Source organism: Eretmochelys imbricata, chromosome 24 (assembly GCF_965152235.1).
Source record: "Eretmochelys imbricata isolate rEreImb1 chromosome 24, rEreImb1.hap1, whole genome shotgun sequence".
In the NCBI taxonomy this organism is placed as follows: domain Eukaryota; kingdom Metazoa; phylum Chordata; order Testudines; family Cheloniidae; genus Eretmochelys; species Eretmochelys imbricata.
The window spans coordinates 14456689-14471257 of NC_135595.1; the positions used below are offsets into that span (position 1 = coordinate 14456689).

General features: G+C 50.2%; 1 protein-coding gene across 1 annotated transcript in view; it reads left to right on the plus strand.

Moving 5' to 3' along the window:
- Positions 1–14569, plus strand: part of LOC144279946 (IgGFc-binding protein-like) — a 63984-nt gene that overhangs the window by 19320 nt on the left and 30095 nt on the right. Inside the window, exons 7-12 of the mRNA XM_077841651.1 lie at positions 173–771; positions 5303–5876; positions 6134–6327; positions 7178–7319; positions 9761–10101; positions 11598–12171. Of these exons, the coding sequence (XP_077697777.1) occupies positions 173–771; positions 5303–5876; positions 6134–6327; positions 7178–7319; positions 9761–10101; positions 11598–12171 (2424 nt within the window). The remainder of the gene's footprint in view (positions 1–172; positions 772–5302; positions 5877–6133; positions 6328–7177; positions 7320–9760; positions 10102–11597; positions 12172–14569) is intronic.

Genomic DNA, 14569 nt, shown 5'->3' on the forward strand with positions numbered 1-14569 from the left:
AGGCAGCCAGTCCTTCAGACCTGGGGCTGGACTACAGTTGGTGCCTTCAATTATTTAACTAAACCAAGGAAATAGAATATTAGGAGCTGGAATGAAGTTGCATCTTCTCGTGATGGTTCATTGCGCATATTGCTTAGGCACGATGTGAGCTAACTCTTTGTTCTAATTACAGCTCCGTCCTGTCCCCTGAACAGTCACTACGAATTCTGCAGCAGCAGCAGCTGCGATCTGACATGCAGCAACCTCTATGCCCCGGTGCAATGCACGACCCAGTGTAAGGAAGGCTGCGTGTGTGACGAGGGCTTTGTTCTCAGTGGCGACAGCTGCGTCCCCATTTCCCAGTGCGGATGCCTCCACAGAGGATTTTACTACCAGGCCGGGGAGACCTTCCACCCGAGCGGTTCATGCGAGGAGCAGTGCATGTGTCAGGCTGGTGGGGAGGTTGTGTGTAAGGCTTTCTCCTGCGGCACCGGTGAGGAATGCGGGGTCGTGGACGGCATCCAGAAATGCCACCCATTTGGATCTGCGACCTGTTCTGCCTCTGGCCATCCCCACTACCTCTCTTTCGATGGGGTCCCCTTTGACTTCCAAGGCACCTGCACCTACATCCTGGCCAAGACCTGCACCGATGCCAGCCACTTGACACCATTCACAATCAGCGTAGAGAAAGAATCCTGGGGCAGTGGGAATGTCTCCATGGCCACGTTGGTGTCCATTCAGGTGTATGGGATCACACTCACCCTGCTGCAGAACAAACAGGGGCTCATCATGGTAAGGCCTTCTCCAGATCCTGCCTTCTATCTCATGGGGGTAAGCCCAAATGGCTAGTGTCAACATAATTGTCTTTGCCTCTGGGACAGTGTGGCCTAGTGGTCAGAGTGAATTTGGCTGCCCTTCTCTTCAGAGCTAGAAGACCTGATGGTAAGGGTTGATACGGATGCCCTCTCTCTCAACGGCCAGAGTCAATAGGACTGCCATGCCTCTCAGGGCTGTGCCACCCAATGCCCAGAGTCAGAGAGGTGCCCTTACTTGCGGGGCAATAAGGCCTTGTGGCCAGAGTCGGTAGGGTTGTTCTTACCCATAGGATGGTAAGGCCTTGTGGCCAGAGCCAATGGGCAAACCATCTGGGGGGGCAGAGGAGGGAGTACCAGGGTAGGAGGGCCTCCACCAGGTCCCGGCCCAGGTTCCCTGAGTCAGTGGGGCTCCAACTGAAACATGCTGACTTCCCACAGGACTACAGCTAGTCCCCCCTGGGCCACTTCCTTCAGTGTCTCTTGGAGCAGTAGTCAGGGTGTCGTCCGGGTTTCTGGGCTTCTCGGCGCATGCAGTTCCCAGTGACTCCGATCCCTCTTGGGCGTTGGTAGGTATCCAGGCATCTGTCTGGGTCTTGGCGCCTCTGGCTTCCATGGTCAGGGGCTCCAGCTGCTCCCAGACTGGAACCTGAGAGGTGTGTCCTTCCCCGTCAGCGATCAGCCCTGACTGAGCTGCTCCCTTTTATACTAGTGCTGCACTTGGAGCACGCCCAGTAGGGATGTGGGATCCTGGTTTCTTTAGCCCACAGTGCGGGGTGAGTGCACCCCATCATACAAGGTCATAGAAATGCACTTTGTGCTCTGCACTTTGAGCAGAAGGTTGTGGTGTCTGTGATGGTCCTTAATTCCTGTGGGTGTTCATTCTCCAGGCTTGGGCTGGCCTCCAAGAGAGCTCTGTTTCCTGCACAGATAAGCCTTACCCTTAATCATAGAATCATAGAAGTGTGGGACTGGAAGAGACTTCAACAGGTCATCTGGTCCAGTCCCCTGCACTCAGGCCAGACTATGTAATAACTAGACCATTCCTGACAAGTGTATGTCTAACCTGTTCTTAAAAACCTCCAGTGTTGGAGATTTCATTCCCTCCCTAGGCAATTTATTCTAGTGCTTAACCACCCTGAGAGTTAGGAAGTTTTTCTTAATGTCCAACCTAAACCTCCCTTACTGCAATTTAAGCCCATTGCTTCTTGTCCTATCCTCAGAGAAAAAGAGAACAATTTTCACCCTCCTCCTTGTAACAACCTTTTATGTACTTGAAAACTGTTATCATGTCCCCTCTCAGTCTTCTCTTCTCCAGACTAAACAAACCCAGTTTTTTCAATCTTTCCGCATAGGTCATGTTTTCTAGACCTTTATTCATTGTTGTTGCTCTCCTCTGGGCTTTTTCCAGTTATTCACATTTTTCTCAAAATGTGGCCCCCCGGAACTGGACACAATATGCCACTTGAGGCCTTATCAGCATGGAATAGAGCGTAAGAATTACTTCTCATGTCTTGCTTACAACACTCCTGCTAATACATCCCAGAATGATGTTCGCTTTTTTTGCAACAGTGTTACACTGTTGACTCATGTTTAGCTTGTGATCCACCATAGCCCCCAGATCCCTTTCCACAGTACTCCTTCCTAGGCAGTCATTTCCCATTTGTAGAAAGTGAAAGTCCAGTTGTGCCAGAGGAGCAAAGCTGTTGATCACAGACTTCATCCTGAAGCTTTTATCAATCTTTAATGTACCCTCTACTTCAAGGATCAGCAACACTTGAGTATGAATTTAGATGATGGTGGGGACTTGACCACTCTGGCTTGTACCAAATAGCCACATCTCCTCGAATTAAAGGCATCTCAGAGGAAATGACTAGTTGTATAAGATAAAGGCCAACTGGACCCTGAAAGTGCTAACTATCAACATAAATGACTCTGTCACGAAGAATAAATTTAATAACTTTTATGGCCGCTGAGAGTTTCTATTGATGGCATTAACCTTGTCACGGATGTCATGATCGCTGGAGAAGTGGCCATTGTGGCAGTGTCACGGGGTGCTCTACTCACTGCAGGTGGTGCCTCCTTCTGACTGTTCTGGGAATTAGCTCTCTTCCATGTCTAATGTCTCCCCTCGTGGTCTCTCCCTCTCTCTCCCTCTGGGGCCCCTCTCTTGCTCCAGAAGCTGCAGCTTCCTCTTTGTGACTCATCCTCTGGCCAGGTCACTATGTGATTTCTCCTTCCGGGGTATAGGGTCTCCCTGGACCCGCTGTCCAGGCAATGCCACTCTGTCAGTGGCTGGTAGGAGAACCTGGGCCTTCCCACTACTCTGGGTTCTGGCTCAGGGACTCTACAACATGCAGCCATAGTCTAATCAGTCCCCAGCCTTGCTGCTGTCTCCCTGGGCTGCTTCCTCCTCTGCCTCCCACAATCTTTCTTCTCCATCTTTCTCTCTTCTGGGTATGCACTTCCCTCAGGGCCAGGCTCCTAGGGTCCAACTCCTTCCTTGGGCTCCCTCCTTCCCGCTCTAATACACAAACTTTCTCACTGCCACCCTTTCTGTTGCCAACTTCCTGGCTTTATACTAGCCCAGGTCACACCCACTCAGCTGAATTTCATCCTCCAATCAGAGGATGCTCCTCCAGCTTAATCCTCTCATGTGTGGCCTATCACACTAATTGGTTCCTTACTCAGCTTCCTTCGCCCTTTTGGGGCTGGTGTGGCAAGAGCACTCCATGGCAGGCAGGCGATGGTGGCACAGGTTATGCTCAAGCCTTGAGGAGCTTTGGAACAAGGGTCTTCATCATGGAAATTGATCCAATTAATTACGTAGTATCTCCCCTTGTTGGAAGGCAGTTGAATATATTAAAGATAAGGACTGAGACCTTGAATGGGATTTGATGTTCTGTGGGGGGCCAATGTAGGGAGTGGAGGAGAGGTGTGATGTGTTCACAGTGGACAGTTCTTCTGAGGAGATAAACTCCAGCATTCTTCACGAGCTGGAGTAAGAGCTGAAGGCTCTTTCCACAGCTATATCACTTGTTGCAGTCCAGCGAAGAGGTGGCAAAGGCATAAATAACTGAAGCCAGGTCATCCTCTGCCAGGATGGGATGGAATCTTACAGCCAACTGGTACTGCAGGCAAATTCTGTGCCAAAAAATTAAAAATTCTGATAAATTCAATATTTTATAATCCTGCAAAATTCTGCATATTTATTTGTCAAAATAATATTATATACTCATGCCAATTTCAATTATTTTGGGAATTTATTTCAAAATACCTGTCAGCAAGTATGTCTGTAACAATACACACACACACAAATTCCACCAGGAGTACAGAGTTAAAAAAAACCCCTATGACAATCCAGTATCATGTTTCTCTGCCCCCTCCTCTCCCCAAGAGCCCAGCCACAGAGCCCCCGCAGCCCAGACACCCACACCCCTCCCCCCAGAGCCCCACTGCAGGGCTCCCCCAACCCAGACACCCGCTCCTCCTACCCCTCAGAGCCCAGGGATTCAGAGGGAGAACCAGCCTGATGCTGGGTTCTGGACTTGTATGGAGTTTCCTGCACACTTCCTTCCTTCAGGGCCCGCTGAGAATGGGGAAGCCTGCAGCTCCCTCCCCCTCCTCCTGGTCTTCTATTTGTGAGCTGGGCTCTGCTGGGTCCAGTGGCCCCTAGTGGCGGCCAGCAGCTCTGCAACCCATTTCGGGGGGAGGAAGGAAATTCTGTGCGCACAACATTAATTTCTGCACAAATTCTGCCTTGCAAGTGGCGCAGAATGCCCCCAGAGGTAAACTGGGGATGGTAGAAAGCATTACTCATGGATGTTGCTATGTGAGAGCTTTTGTTGGGCAAGCTGAGTGTCCTGCAGCTCAGATGTATCTTCTCTGCCTCTCTTCTTGATTCATACCGCATATTTATTAATATTAATTATTTGGGAACCCCCTCTACATACCTTATATTTTGCAAACATGGGATGAAATTCCTCCCTATGGGAACTCCATTGGCCTCTCTGTTGAAGAATCTGTCTCAAGATCAATTCCCCTGAGAGGCCTGTAGTTTACCTTGGAACAAAGAGAACTTGACATATAGGAAATTGGTTCAGACAGGAGAGGGAGGGAAATGGTGAATGGAGAAGGATTCATGAGAAAAGTGGGGTTTAGGAGAGAGGGGGAGATGGAAAAGAAGTGAGAAACTATTTTGAGTGCAGGAGTTGTCATGATAAGGAGGTGTGGACCAAACATGGGTGGAGGAGATAGGGATGGAAAAGAGAGAGGATCAGGAGGGAGGCAGGTGGGTGGATAGGGAGGTGAGAGAAGAGATGTAGGCCAGAGTAATAATGTCAAGAGCTTGGAAGATGAGGATAAGTCATTCCAAAGTGAAATCTGGAGTCATGGGTCATTCTGGGTTTACTCCATGGTGTGAGCGAGAGCAGAATCTGAAAACGCGTTGTCCCAGCCCCTGCCCAGTGTCCACTCCCCCTTCTCACAGGGGAATGCTCTGTCTTGGACAGGTGGATGGGGTGTTCCACAACCTCCCGGTGATCACGGCCAACAGGCGGCTCCGAGCATATCAGCATGGTACAAACATCCTGGTGCAAACTGCCTTTGGCCTCATTGTGAGTTACGACCTGGTTTACCAGGCCAGAGTCACCGTTCCACAGCGATACCAGGGCCACACGTGTGGCCTGTGCGGGAACTACAGTGGAAGGCAGGACAGCAAGTTCCTGCTCCCCAATGGCAGGACAGCCTCTGATGTGGCAGCATTTGGCTCTGCTTGGGAAGTCCAGGTCCCAGGAGCATCATGTGCAGACAGATGTGCTGGGAACAGCTGTCCAGTTTGTGAGGAGAGGAAGAAGGACGCCTTCAAACAGCACCACTACTGCGGGTTGCTCACAGACCCCGATGGCCCCTTCACTGCCTGCCACGGCACGGTCAGCCCCAGTGTGTATCTGAGCAACTGCCTGTATGATGTGTGCCTGGGAAACGGGGACTCCCAGGTCCTGTGCCAGAGCATTCACAGCTACGTGACAGCCTGCCAAGAGGCTAAGGTCACCATCCCGCCCTGGAGGAGCACCTCCTTCTGCCGTAAGTCCATGATACTGATGGAGCTCATGTAGCCAAGGTGCGCTGGGTGCGGGACAAAAGGGGAGAGGGAGACAGCATTTATGGGAACCAAATTCCAGACTTCTGGGATTCTTCATAGACTCTTTCAGTGTGAACCAACAGCCTCAGGTGTCCTTGTCCTCTCCTTCCTGTGCTGTTCTCCTCTCCTTTATGTTTCCTCCCTGTAGCCCGTGGTATGAGATCTGTCCAGCCAATAATTATTCTTCTCTCCATTTAAGCTGTGAGCTGCCCTGCCAACAGCCACTATGAGGTCTGTGCTGACCTCTGCACTGTCACCTGCACTGGAAACATCATAGACTGCCCGACGACCTGTGCTGAAGGCTGCCAATGTGACGATGGCTTCTTCTTTGACGGCCAGGGCTGTGTGACTCATGAGCACTGTGGATGCTTTGAACAGGGGAGATACTATGAGGTAGCACCTCAAGTGGTCCGGGTCTGATTTAATTTTTGCTTTATACGCATCTTAAATCCTACACTTCGTCAGGGATAGGGTTTTCTATAATGGATCAGAGCACTGGCCCATCCAACCTCGCATCCCAGCTCTGCTAGTACTCAATGCCCAAAGTTCCAAAAAAGGCAAGAAGATTAAATGCACTTTGCTTGTTATGGAGAAACGGAGGCACAAAGAGGGGTAGTGACTTGCTCATTTCAACACAATGAGCCAGGAGCAGATGGCAGGATAGAACCTAGGTGTTGTTCCTAGCCCTCAGATCAGCACTTAACCCATTGGAATAATAGAATCACAGGGTGAAAGGAACCACGAGAGGTCATCTAGTCCAGTCCCTTGCACTCATGGCAGGACTCATTGACAGAACAAGAAGCAATGGTCTCAAGTTGCAGTGGGGGAGATCTAGGTTGGATATTAGGAAACACTAATTCACTAGGAGGGTGGTGAAGCACTGGAATGGGTTACCTAGAGAGGTGGTGGAATCTCCATCCTTAGAGGTTTTTAAGGCCCAGCTTGACGAAGCCCTGGCTGGTATGATTTAGTTGGTATTGGTCCTGCTTTGAGCAGGGGGTTGGACTACATGACCTCCTGACATCTCTTCCAACCCTAAAATTCTATGATTCTATCCACAAGGCTTGTTACCCTGTCAAAGAAAGCGATCAGACAGCCTTTAGACAGAGAAATAATGTTATGACACAATATGCACATTCACACACCTCATCACAGAGTTCTGGGTTTAGCACTGCCAGAAATATTATAAATAATTGTTTCCAGTTCCATTGCAATATTTCCCCTTTTCCAAACATTCCCTTAGCCCAGTCAGACGGTCCTGATGAACGACTGCCAGCAAAGCTGCACCTGTGTTCCCACCCAAGGGGTGACCTGCGAAGCCCATAGCTGCTCCAGAGGAGAAACCTGCCAGATCAGAGACGGCGTCATGGGCTGCATCAGCCAAGGTAAAGGACAGTCACTGATTGCAACATGCCTGAGGGGTTATTGCACAAGCAGTGAGTAAAGTAGTTGTGATTGGTTTCAGAGTAGCAGCCGTGTTAGTCTGTATTCACAAAAAGAAAAGGAGTACTTGTGGCACCTTAGAGACTAACAAATTTATTTGAGCATGAGCTTTTGTGAGCTACAGCTCACTTCATCGGATGCATTCAGTGGAAAATACAGTGGGGAAATACAGCTCTCGTCCCCTAATGCCCCTACTCTACTTGCGCTACACTGATGACATCTTCATCATCTGGACCCATGGAAAAGAAGCCCTTGAGGAATTCCACCATGATTTCAACAATTTCCATCCCACCATCAACCTCAGCCTGGACCAGTCCACACAAGAGATCCACTTCCTGGACACTATGGTGCTAATAAGCGATGGTCACATAAACACCACCCTATACCGGAAACCTACTGACCGCTATTCCTACCTACGTGCCTCCAGCTTTCATCCAGACTACACCACACGATCCATTGTCTCTAGCCAAGCTCTACAATAAAACCGCGTTTGCTCCAACACCTCAGACAGAGTCAAACACCTACAAGATCTCTATCAAGCGTTCTTACAACTACAATACCCACCTGCTGAAGTGAAGAAACAGATTGACAGAGCCAGAAGAGTACTCAGAAGTCACCTACTACAGGATAGGCCCAACAAAGAAAATAACAGAACGCCACTAGCCATCACCTTTAGCCCCCAACTAAAACCTCTCCAACGCATTATCAAGGATCTACAACCTATCCTGAAGGATGACCCATCACTCTCACAGATCTTGGGAGACAGGCCAGTCCTTGCCTACAGACAGCCCCCCAACCTGAAGCAAATACTCATCAGCAATCACACACCACACAACAAAAACACTAACCCAGGAACCTGTCCTTGCCACAAAGCCCGCTGCCAACTGTGTCCGCATATCTATTCAGGGAACATCATCATAGGGTCCAATCACATCAGCCACACTATCAGAGGCTCATTCACCTGCACATCTACCAATGTGATATATGCCATCATATGCCAGCAATGCCCCTCTGCCATGTACATTGGTCAAACTGGACAGTCGCTACATAAAAGAATAAATGGACACAAATCAGACGTCAAGAATTATAACATTCAAAAACCAGTCGCAGAACACTTCAATCTCTTTGGTCACTCGATTATAGACCTAAAAGTTGCAATTCTTCAACAAAAAAACTTCAAAAACAGTCTCCAACAAGAGACTGTTGAATTGGAATTAATTTGCAAATTGGATACAATTAACTTAGGCTTGAATAATGACTGGGAGTGGATGGGTCATTACACAAAGTAAAACTATTTCTCCATATTTATTCCCCCAGTTCCCCACCCTCCACTGTTCCTCAGACGTTCTTGTCAACTGCTAGAAATGGCCCACCTTGATTATCACTACAAAAGGTTTTCCCCCTCACCCTGCTCTCCTGCTGGTAATAGCTCACCTTAAATGATCACTCTGGTTACAGTGTGTATGGTAACACCCATTGTTTCATGTTCTCTATGTATATAAATCTCCCCACTGTATTTTCCACTGAATGCATCCGATGACGTGAGCTGTAGCTCACGAAAGCTTATGCTCAAATAAATATGTTAGTCTCTAAGGTGCCACAAGTACTCCTTTTCTAGTTGTGATTATGTCTCCTCACCCTTTTGACTTTCTCTTCCCCTTTATTTAGCCATGAACCCCGAGCCATATTACAGAATTTCAACTTGAAAGATGAAAATCCTTGTTGGATCAGGGTGTCTGCTGTGTCCTGTTTCTGGCATACACAGCGGAGTAGGATGGGCAGTTGTCAGGGATCTTATTAAAACCTGGGGGCTGCTCAAAATGGATCCTACTGGCTGTAGCCCCATAGGGGCCATCAGTCAGCTGGGCAGTGTCAGAGCCCATCACATCCCAGCCGTTCTCCTTTGCCTGTTTAATGCTTCCCACAACATGCCCCTCTGGGTTGTACCACCTCTGCTGGGCACTGGTGGGAGGGAGACACAGGAGATCCCTCTGCTGGCTCTATGCCAGGAAAGGTGTCACCCAGGCAGGGATTTCCTCAACAGGGGACTAGTGAGAAATTTGTGAAGGGTGCATGGGAATAGATAGATAGAGTGTATGGGGATAGATAGGTAGATAGATTGAGGGGGTGTATGGGAATAGATAGATAGATAGGTAGATTGGGTATATGGGGATAGATAGATAGATAGATAGATAGATAGATAGATAGATAGATAGATAGATAGATCATTCGGTCCATTTCACAAACAGGCTAGATTAAGAAATAGGATCCAAGGACACTAAATTTCATCCTGGTTTTCACACCACCCTCAGCCCCCTCTCTGCTCTCATAAATAACTGATTAGTCTGGTGTTTCTTGTATTTCTATTGTCTTTCCCCTCTAGATATTCCAAAGTCATTGTGCAGTGTGGTCCGCTGCAGAGAAGGAACTATTTGCAAGATGATAAATGGGCAGCCAGAGTGTGTTCTAGTCTCTCAGGCCACATGCTGGGCTGGGGGTTACTTGCATTACCACACCTTCGATGGACGGGTGTATGATTTCTACGGCACCTGCAACTACACGGTGGCCAAGACCTGCAGGGATGACTCCATCCTGCCCTCCTTCCACGTCATAGCTAAGAGCGAAAACAGTGGGAACACACAGGTTTTCTACATTGGGTCGGTGACTGTCCAGGTAGATGGAGTCACCGTCACAGCAGCCAGGACTGAGGTCGGCTTTGTGTGGGTGAGTGCTTGGCACACACGTCACCTTGCTCCTATGCTCACCCTGTAGGCTTTACTAAATAGAGGGCAGGAAACTGCACTCCCGACCTCCACGTAGAATTGCAAGCTAGACAAAATCTGGTGTGGTCAGTACATAGATAGGCTACCTTGAAAAAAATACCCCAAGGTGTTGCAGTGGGTATTATTATTGATTTAGTAGGAGCTCTGCCACTGTATCTGTGCTGTCACCCACATACCAGCACTTTGATAGGGGGCGCTGTACTATTTAGATGTGTAGGTGTCTCAGTAGCAGGACCTTTCTCCCGAGTTAATATTAAGCCCAATGCCCAGCAGGACACTGGTGAGAGTTCTGTGGTAGGGAGCGGTCTGGGTATCAAGTACAGAGCACTCTCCCCTTGCAGTTAGTGCTGACCCCAATTCCCATCATGGCGCTAGCAGGTGCTGTGTGGCAGGGAGTGGTGTGTGGGGGGGTCAGTCAGGGGTGCTGTCCCGTCAGAGTCGCACTTCGCACTGATCCCAATCTGGCGCTAGAGGATGCTGTGCTGAGGGGAGCAGGTTTGGTGGCTTAGTATAAGGAGCTGTCAGTTCTGTCACAAGCACATAGGATCTACACACCAGATAAAGTGTAGATGTGAACATTTGGTCATTACATATCCCACAGCATGTCATGCAGGAGAAGGGCAAATCCCAGCTCCACTGTGTCCATCCTTCCGCAAATTCCCCAGCAGTTTCTAATGTAACAGGGATTCCTCTGAGAGCCCACCTGAGGAGAATCCCCACTATTGGATCCAGGAGGACATGCCTGAGCTCTAAGCTATGGGGAAACTCTGAGGCACATCTCAGGGCCTTTAAACTACAGAGCCATCTCCAACCTGAGGTACCTCAGGAGCCCCGGAACATTGTAGTCAGCTCCTAGAGACCTCTCGTCCCCCAGGTGATGCTGCTAACAGCTGTCACCAACGCAGCCCCCTCTTTCAGTGGAGCCGCTCCTTAACAGCTCTAACCAATGCAGTCCCTGTCATTTACAGCAGCTGCCAGCAATTCTTATTTCCAGCCCTTTCATCTACAATGGGCTATACTGAAATCACGGGTCCATTATTGGAATTGTTTGGAAAAATTCCAATCAATAGTAATGGAACCAACTCATAATTTTCACTGAATCTGGACCCAAATCTGAACCAATAGTAAATTATAGCATCATACTAGATAGAAGTGGCTGGAGAAAGTTAATTCCATTTGGGAGAGGATTTCAATTATTTGAAAATGAGCTTCATTCCAATATGGAATGAAAACCCAAAATTACTAAATTTTCTGGGAAGGGGAATGGAGTCCTGGCTCCAGGTCAGTCTTTGAAATCTGTTTAGTTTCCATCAAAACTTTTGATTTTGAAGAATAGGCAAATACTAGTGAAAAATTGTATCTGAGAAGAGGTCCCTTTCTAAATGAACGACCTATGCACTCGATTCTGACCTTTGCCCTTTCTTTCTCACCATGAAGCTGAATAACACCAGGGCCCACTTACCCATCTCCCTGAACAACGGGACCCTTCAGCTCTATCAGAGCGGCACCTCCCTCATCCTCCGCACCGATTTCAACTTCAGCATGTCCTATGACTGGAACAACCACCTGAGGATCACTGTTCCCAGGGTCTTCTTGGTCAGCCTGTGCGGCCTGTGTGGCAACTATAATGGGGACCCCTCCGATGACTTCCGGACCTCAGAAGGGGACCTGGCTCGCAGTGTCGCCGCCCTGGGGAAAAGCTGGGCAGTGGAAGATGAGGATCAGTTTTGCTGGCACGATTGCATTGGAGGTTGCAGGCCCTGTGCCGCCAGCATAGCCAGAAAGTACAAGGAAGAGGCCTCGTGCGGCCTGATAACCAAGGTCTCAGATGGGCCCTTCAGCCAGTGCCACACCAAGGTGGATCCTACAGTCTACCTGGACAACTGCGTGTACGATCTGTGCCACAGCGACGGCTACAGGAAGGCCCTGTGTGAGGCCCTGAAGGCCTATGCGGACGCCTGCCAGCTGGAGGGGGTCAGGATTGGGGAATGGAGGCAGCTGGCCAGATGCCGTGAGTACAGATTTGAATGCCAAGGTCTATGGTCTGCTGGTTAGACCGGGGAGCCTGGGGCTCAGCACTCTTGAGTTCTAGCCCTGGTGTTGGGAGGGGGCGTGATCGAGTGGTTTGGGATTGAATAATGATTGGGAAATCAGGAGTTCTGGCCCTTGTGTTGGGAGTAAGGTTGCCAACTTTCTAATCACAGAAAACTGAACACCCTTGTCCCGTCCCCTGCCCTGCCCCTTCTCCAAGGCCCCACCCCCCTGCTCACTCCATCTCCCCTCCCAACGTCACTCGCTCTCCCCAACCCTTGGTCATGTGCTTATTTTCACCAGCCTGGGGCGGGGTTTAGAGTGCAAGAGGGGGAGGGACTCTGGACTGGGGGTGCAGGCTCTGGGGTGGAGCCATAAATGAAGTTTTCAGGGTGCAGGAGGGGGGGTCTGGGCTGGGGCAGGGGATTAGGGTGCGGGAGAGGGTGAGGGTGAGGGCTCTGTCTGGGGGTGTGGGCTCTGGGGTGTGGCCTGGGATGAGGGGTTTGGAGTGCAGGAGGGATGCTCTGGGCTGGGACCAAGGGGTTCAGAGTGCGGGAGGGGGCTCTGGACTGGAGAAGGGAGTGTGAGTGCAGGATGGGGTGCAGGGTGCGGGCTCTGGGAGGGAGTTTGGGTTCGGGAGGGGGCTCAGGGCTGGGGCAGGGAGTTGGGTTGCAGGAGGGGGCTCAGGGATGGGGCAGGGAGTTGGGTTGCAGGAGGTGGCTCAGGGCCGGGGCAGGGGGTTGGGGAGGGGATGCGGGGTGTGGTCTCTAGTTGGTGTTTACCTCAGGCAGCTCCTGGGAAGCAGAGATATGTCCCTCCTGCTTGGAGGTAGCCATGGGGCTCTGTGTGCTGCTCCCGACCCCAGGCATCGCCCTCGCAGCTCCCATTGGCTGTTCCCAGCCAGTGGGAGCCGTGGAGCTGGCACTTGGGGTAGGGGCAAAGCAAGGAGCCCCCGTGGCTGCCCCTGAGATGGAGGGACATGTCGCTGCTTCCCAGGAGCTGCATGGAGCCAGGTAGAGAGCCTGCCTGCCCCGCTACACCACCAACCGGAGTTTTAACGGGTCGGTCAGCGGTGCTGACCAGAGTTGCCAGGGTCCCTTTTCGACTGGGTGTTCTGGTCGAAAACCAGGCACCCGGAAACCCTATTTGGGAGGGAGTGTGATCAAGTGATTTGGGATTGAGCAGTGATTGGGAAATCAGAGCTCCTGGATTCTATTGTACCCACAGTACTTGTCTGTCCATGGTATTGCTAAGGTGCCTGTGTAGTTTTGTGTGTAGATTTGCCCTAAGTTATGTGATGTACAGCCACAGCAGTAACTGAATCGGTTTTACGTGTCCGCACTCTGCTCCTTGTGTCGGCAGTGCACGTCCTCATCAGGAGCGCTTGCAGCAATTTAACTGTCCGTGTGGGGCATTGTGGGATGGCTTCTGAAAGGCAGCAACAGTCGACGTAATCACTGCATTGTCTACATCTACATCAACCTAACTAAATCGACCTAAGCACTATGCGCTATGCCTTTTGCGGAGGTGGAGTTATTAAGTCAGTGTAATAGGCGAGTTACAGAGGTGGGAGCTCCATTTTAGTGTAGACTCCAACAGAATTAGGTTGACATAAGCTGCCCTACATCCATCTAACTCGGTAGTGTAGACCAGGTCTCCATCTGAGCTCTTTGGTCAGACTCCAGGTGAGAGCCCCAACTCCTGCTAGCAGCCAACCCTTATTTCATGACATCACATTTCCCAGTCCTTTCTTCTCGAGCTGCGGGATTTTTGCTCCACCTCCCTGCTGAGAGGCAGGGAAATCCATCCACCTCGGAGTCATTTATTGCTAGGTGTCAATGTCCTTGTGACTGCATTTGCCATTATCTTCTGGATTCTCCACTGATATGGGGTCCCTCTCAGCCAGTCCTTTTTAATGACCCATCCAGCTGAGACAGCTCGGCGACATTCGTACCGATGTTTCTTACACGTCTACACTAGCAAGCTTAGAGCAGCACAGCTGCACCGATACCCCTGTGCCGCTGTGAGATCGCTCGTGCAGCTGCATTGTGCTGACGGGAGAGCTCTCCCCAGCAACGTAATAAAACCAGCTCAACGAGTGGCGGGAGCTTTGCCGGCAGGAGAGCATCACCCGCCAACATAGCGCTCTGCACACAAGTGCTTATGCCAGCAAAACTTGTGTTGCTCGGCGGGGGTGTTGTTTTTCACACCCCTGAGTGACAAAAGTTTTGCTGGCATAAGTGCTCGTGTAGACATGGCCTTAGCGTGCCCTGGGAGCAAACAGTCATTTTGGACACACTGAGGAACACAGAAGGCATATGGGAAAACCGAGGCACACATAGAGGTTATAAAAATAGTACACACAATCCCCCCTTCAT